General features: G+C 45.3%; 1 protein-coding gene across 1 annotated transcript; it reads left to right on the top strand.

The window, feature by feature from the left end:
* Window positions 1-3,251: 3,251 nt before the first annotated feature.
* LOC306795384 (WAP, Kazal, immunoglobulin, Kunitz and NTR domain-containing protein 2-like) lies at window positions 3,252-6,003 on the top strand. Its single transcript, XM_079293886.1, has 2 exons — window positions 3,252-3,637; window positions 3,854-6,003. The coding sequence occupies exons 1-2, from the start codon at window positions 3,452-3,454 to the stop codon at window positions 5,396-5,398; spliced, it is 1,731 nt and encodes a 576-aa protein (XP_079150012.1). The 5' UTR covers window positions 3,252-3,451; the 3' UTR covers window positions 5,399-6,003.
* The last annotated feature ends 473 nt before the right edge of the window (window positions 6,004-6,476 follow it).

Raw genomic sequence — 6,476 nt, forward strand, 5'->3', positions numbered from 1 at the left:
ATTAAAAAAAAAATGGAAGGAAGAACAATGTTTGTGTGGTGCTTTGGTGCGATATTTAAACTCAAGGTAATCAAATCTAATGTAGGGATTAATGATTGGATTTAAAGGGGAGAACGCATGTTACCAAAGAACACCGGTGACATAAAGAACGACTCATTAGGACTGAAAATGTCTCAATTCATAATGCAGCACAATTAAATGTGTGTATATATATATATATTATAATATATATATATATATATATATTATAATATATATATATATTATATATATATATGTATTATTATTATATATATATATATATATATATTATAATATATATATATATATATATATATATATTATAATATATATATATTATAATATAGGTTACTTACAGGTTAAATGTCGTAATTTAAGTGGATTGAAATTCACTCAATTGTCAGTTTATTAGGTACATCTAGAAAATGCAGACCTGTTTTATTTGCATGCACTGCTCAAATCATCATTGATGTACATAAATGGAGTGAGCAAAATATTAGGAACACCTCTTGGTATATGTTTGAAATACTAAGGAACTGTGAATGAGAATGTAATTGTTCCAGTCATCCACTAGAGTGTGCCCACAGCCAGTCAGGATCCACCAGAAGCTCGTCTGTCTCCAGTCTCCTCACTTAGAGGATGTCAGTGTCTCCATCGCTTCCTGGTTTACCTCACTGATGACGAAGCTTTGTGCTAAGCTAGCTGTAGCCTCATATTTAGCATACGAATATCTGATTAATATGAGGCTACAACCAGCAGCCGGCTAGCACGTGCAGGCAACATCTCATTCGTTAAATTCCAATAAACACTAAAGTGTAAACACAACTGAATTGTTGTGGGTGTCCTGTGCGTGTTTACTGTGTTTTTGACAACAAAACACAATCTTTAAACAAACGATTGCACAAATGCACACTGCAGATCTTTGTTATGGTCACTTTGTGTCTCTTTTGGTCGTTTTCTCTCGGTAGTCGTTTTGTGTCATTTTGTGTCTTTTTTTTAATGATTTGTGTCTTTTTGTGTCCGTTTGTACTTGTTTTGTGTCTCTTTGTTGTCCGTGTGTGGTCGGTACATGTCTCTTTGAGTGACATTCTGCAGGTGAAGGGCTCGGGCTGACACGTTTGGCAGCGAAATAGCGCAAATATAATCCTTGCAGGATTGAGACCTGCAGCTCTGGAAGTTAAGTTAGACTCGAGATAAACAGGCTGCATTTATGTGCTTTTCATGCACACACACACACACTAAAATCACCATGTCTGCATCAAGAACAAACAATCTCCCACACAAACACTTTGGCACAGCGTGAGTCCGCTGTTATTGCGCTGGAAGGCGGTCTGTAGCCGCGCTGTCCTCGGCTGAACTGAGGAAAGCGATCGGAGACGTTTACACAGGAAAGAAACGAGCAATTACACCTTCATTCATGAAAATGCTCTGCCAAACCCACGCACCCACATCACCCCATCTCCAGAGTAGTTGTCCTCGTCTCACCTCTGCTGGCCTACGAGACCGCTTTGATAGGTGTGTCTGCAAGGTTGTGTTTGTTATTTTCAGTTCCGAATGGATACGAAGCCAAAGCCATGAATTACCCATGAGGGTACTGGGTGTTGCATGTTTTTCTGGTTCATGTTTCATGGTTTTCTTGGTTCTTGAGGTTTCCACGAGTCCACACGACGTGGCTGCATTGACGCCACTCATCCTACAAAGAGAGAATGTGGAGTTCACTGTTCAGTTTCAGTCCCCGGCTGGACGGCGGTTGGTGAAAGAATGGAAACGTTTGTGCAGCAGCAGTCACGTATCACTGGTCACATGCTGAGACAGGAAAACAACTCAATCAATATAACATTTACTGCGCGCGTAATTAGGCATTATGAACGTGAGTTTGCACGTCTTTCAATTTGAAACATTGAATTCATTGTGAGCTGAACGGTTTATTAACAGCAATTCAAAACGTTTATACAGTGCAACTAGTTGGAACAGTATAAAGTGTGTTGCAGCCTTTATTCAGTGATACTGAGGACAACATGTTAACTCTGAATATGCTTCAGCTTTCTCTACTTCATTGTTTTCTTCATTACATCCATTTTAATTAAGTTGTGTTTATTTTTGCCACCAAACTATCTAATGTAATGCTCCAAACGGAAGCGAGTAAGATCAATATTTTAACTTATTTCACTTTATATTATTTTGTCAAACCTGAAAGAAATGTACTCATTTATTATTGCTGATCACAATGAAAAGAGGATCATTTCCCTTCTTTGTGACTAATCTCTTTGTCAGATGTATTATGCAGGTGAAAGTCTTTTTTAAACATTATAATAATGTGCAGCAAAAGAAGGTCATGCACAATCAAAACCAGAATCTCCTGATGTTTGCCTCGTACATTTCCTGTGGGATAAAATGTACAATGTATCAAAAATGAATTGAATTGTCCAACAGGCTATATTGTGAAATAAAAGAGATCACATTTATTCTTCATGATAACAAAATAAATATCTCTTTCTTTTGTGATGAATTAGATCTCGCAGACATTCAAATAATCAACAGGATTTCTCACACAGACTCCACCATGTGCGATGATCCTGGAGGCTCTGGAGGGTTTGGTAAAAACAGAAAGTATTTTGTTGCAAAAACTAATTTGTTGAAATGATGCGACTTAGAAAATGTTTAGTAAACCATCTCAATTGTATTCAATGGACATGATTTAAACCAGGAGTGATGTTGAGAGCAGTTTCTATTCTTTCAACATACACATATATATTGATTTACATATTAACATCATCAAATGACCCAGTGGTTTAATAACAGTGTACCGTCATAATCAGTAGACATTAAACCCAAAGTACACCTCGTCATTTCTAATTGCTACAACTATAAACGAAAACATATGTTGCAATTGTATTTTCATTTCGTGCAATCATTAAATAACAACCTATATCCATATTTTTTTTAAAGCAACAAACTGCCCTCTTCGTGCGTCTTTGCGCACGGTGCGCTCCGGCACCGCTGGAGCCCGCAAAGGGTTAAACGGGGTTACCAGCAATCCTTTTAACAGGCAGGTGCCCCGCCAGTCCCAGCCCAAAGCTTACCGCTGACTTTAAAAAAAAGCTTCTTCCAACATCTCGGGAGCAACTCATAACTGTCATTGCTGCGAGCAACTTCGCGAGTCATGTTAACGGTGGTGGCGGCAGATCCTTCGTATAAATAGAGCACCTTCGGCTGCACAGGAGGGATAACTAACTGGATAAATCAGCTGACACGCATCAGGCTCACACGCGTGTGATGCGCCATTGAGTTGCGTCGTCGTTTCACCTACTTTTAAGTTCAGAGCCGTGGAGTTTTACTCAATTGCTGGAAATCTCAGAAATCTGTTGACTTAAAAAGAAAGAAAGGAAACAAGTCTGTGGCACTTGTTGAGTTGAGTTCCGCTCTGGAGATGTGGTGGATGCTGTTTCCACGGTGGATCTGGTTCCTGGCATGTGTGTCGGTGTGGATGGAGCTCCAGGACGGAGTTTTGCCCGATGTCACCTATTCACACCCGGGGATCTGCCCCAATGACATGAACCCCAACCTGTGGGTGGATGCCATGAGCACCTGTACGCGAGAGTGTGAATCTGATCAGGTAATGTCACCAAAGTAACCTTTCAGAATTAAGTGTTCTTACGTTATTCTGCATGCAATTTCTATATTAAATAAAATGATATGATATGTTTTTATTCATCTTCTGCTCTGGATTGTAATGAATCTCTCTTCTGGTATGTATCATTGTTGACTGTATGGAAATGCCTTCCAGATGCCGGCAGCCTCCCGCATCTGACTCGTTCTTCTCCTCTTACAGGAGTGCGAGTCCTTTGAGAAGTGTTGCCAAAATGTGTGTGGGAATCGGAGCTGTGTGGCGGCCCGTGTCCTGGACGGGAAGAAAGGCCCGATGGGAATGCCCAAGGAAGCCACCTGCACCAGTTTCATGTGCACCCAACAAGGGTCTGAGTGTGACATCTGGGACGGCCAGCCGGTGTGTAAGTGCCGGGACCGCTGCGAGAGGGAGCCGAACTTCACCTGCGCGTCCGACGGCATGACCTACTACAACAAGTGCTACATGGACGCAGAGGCGTGCTCCAAGGGCATCGCCCTGGCCGTTGTCACCTGCCGCTTCCACCTCACCTGGCCCAACATCAGCCCGCCGCTGCCCCAGGCGACCACTCTTCGCCCTACCACTGCTCCTCTTCAGGCGACCATCCCGCCGCCCACCGAGCCCGAGACGCCCGCCGTGGTCAGCGGCCCCGCTCACCAGACTGTGGCTGTGGGGGACACGGCCAGCTTCCTGTGCGAGGTGACTGGTCGCCCTCGGCCTGAGGTCACCTGGGAGAAGCAGCAGCCGGAGGGGGTGGAAAGGGTAGCCATGAGGCCTAATCATGTGCGGGGGAACATGGTGGTCACTAACATCGGTCAGCTGGTCATCTACAACGCCCAGCCGCACGATTCAGGCACATACACCTGCACGGCTCGGAACCCGTCTGGCTCGGTGCGGGCCGACCACCCGCTAACTGTGCTGCCCACGGAGCCACCCAAAAACCCAGCACCCATGAACGTGACCCGCTGCCTGCCAGACGAGTGCCTGAAACCTGCCGATAACCCAGAGGATTGTGGGAGCGAGATGGAGAAAGTCAGCTGGTACTACGAGCCCAAGACCAACAACTGCTTCTCCTTCACTCACTGCCACATCGACAACCAGCAGCCCAGGAAGGTGTTCGAAACATACAAGGAGTGTATGCAGTGCTGTGGTCCCGAGCTTTCGGGCCCCTGCGGGCTCCCCAGCCCGCAGGGGCCCTGTAAGGCCTACGAACCGCGCTGGGCTTACAGCAGCACCCTGCAGCAGTGTCAGCCCTTCATCTACGGAGGGTGCGAGGGCAACGACAACAACTTTGAATCCAAAGAAGCCTGTGAGGAGATGTGCCCCTACCCGAGAAACCACCACTGCAGGGCCTGCAAGCCCAGAGGCAAGATGGTGACGAGCTTCTGCCGGAGCGACTTCGTCATCCTGGGCCGCATGACGGAGCTCACGGAGGAGAAGGACTCGGGCCACGCCCTCGTAGCCGTGGAGGAGATCCTGAAGGACGAGAAGATGGGTCTCCGCTTCTTCGGCAAGGAGCCCCTCGAGGTCACCTTCCTCAACATGGACTGGAATTGCCCGTGCCCGAACATCACGGGCGCCGCCGCGGAGGGACAGGTCATCATCATGGGCAACGTGAGCGACGGCATGGCCGTCCTTCAGCCAGAGAGCTACGTGGGCTCCTCCAGCCCCCGCCGCCTACGGAAGCTGAGAGAGGTCCTCTCCAAGAACACGTGTGACATTCTCAACGCGATCACCAACAGCCCGCAGTAGGTTAGCATGAGGGAGGCGACGTGTACATCACGTTTAGATTAGACGACACCAGGCTGCCGTCTTCTGAGCATTAACTGCAGTTATGTTTAGAATTTGAGGACCATTCTTGTAACATTTAATGGATGTCGTTCTTGTTTTTGAAAGTTTTCAGGAATCCCGGTGAGGGACCCTGTCTGTCATGGCGCGGTCATTGGTGTTGCTGATTGAAATACCACGTATGTGAGCACACGAGACATCCGTCATGATCCTCTCGTTGCCTTAATCCCCCAGCCTCCGACTTCCCTCGTGCCCTCTCTTGCCTCCAGCTGAAATGCAGGTTGTAGACTTTGCATTGAAGCACAAAACAGACACGATTGAGTTTGATATTTATGTACATAATTTAAGCGTCACAATTATTTTCTTTTCCAGCCGTATTTGGCACTTTTGATATCTGATCGCACTCCTTCCTTCATGCATTCACCTCTTATTTTATTCCTTCAGTGTTCATGTTGTATAAATGCATCCATATCCCCGTGCAGGGTATTGCACATACGTAGCTTCTGTTCATCCAAATGAATGAGTTGTAATATATTTTATTAACCATCACACTTTCTCACAGTCATTTATTTGGCATCTATTGGCTCTTACTTTTCTGGCTATTTATTGTCATGTAAGCTTTTCTTTTATCTTGTTTTTGTACTTCACGTTCTCCCTCTGAAATGATTTTGTATAATTCTGTGGAGAAAATAAAGATTTGAGATTTCCCATCAGTCTCCTTTTATTGAGTTTCACGGTGTTCATATCCATGCACTCTTGGATTATATTCAATGACGGGGACCGAGTGGTTTCAGCGTTTGAAGCTTATTACATTACATTACAGTCTCTTAGCAGACGCTTGTATCCAAAGCGACTTACAATTCAGCTTCTATCACATTCACAGGCCGTAGGGAGCAATATAGGACGAGGTGCACATAGAATGTGTGACTCAACGTTAGCTCTGTAGGTTTCAGTGCCTCTGTACCTGATGGAGGACAGAGAGTGGCTGCTCCTTGTACCTGTGTGGTCACTCTGACCGGCTGTGATAAAAGAGACGAGGGAA

The sequence above is a fragment of the Melanostigma gelatinosum genome (assembly GCF_949748355.1).
Source record: "Melanostigma gelatinosum genome assembly, chromosome: 21".
Taxonomy (NCBI): Eukaryota; Metazoa; Chordata; class Actinopteri; order Perciformes; family Zoarcidae; genus Melanostigma; species Melanostigma gelatinosum.

Excerpts from the sequence above, each read along its gene's own strand:
- LOC306795384 (XM_079293886.1), top strand. The coding sequence starts at position 3,452 with ATGTGGTGGATGCTGTTTCCACGGTGGATCTGGTTCCTGGCATGTGTG. Across the intron at positions 3,638-3,853 it reads GAGAGTGTGAATCTGATCAG|GAGTGCGAGTCCTTTGAGAA; the intron begins GTAATGTCACCA and ends CTCCTCTTACAG.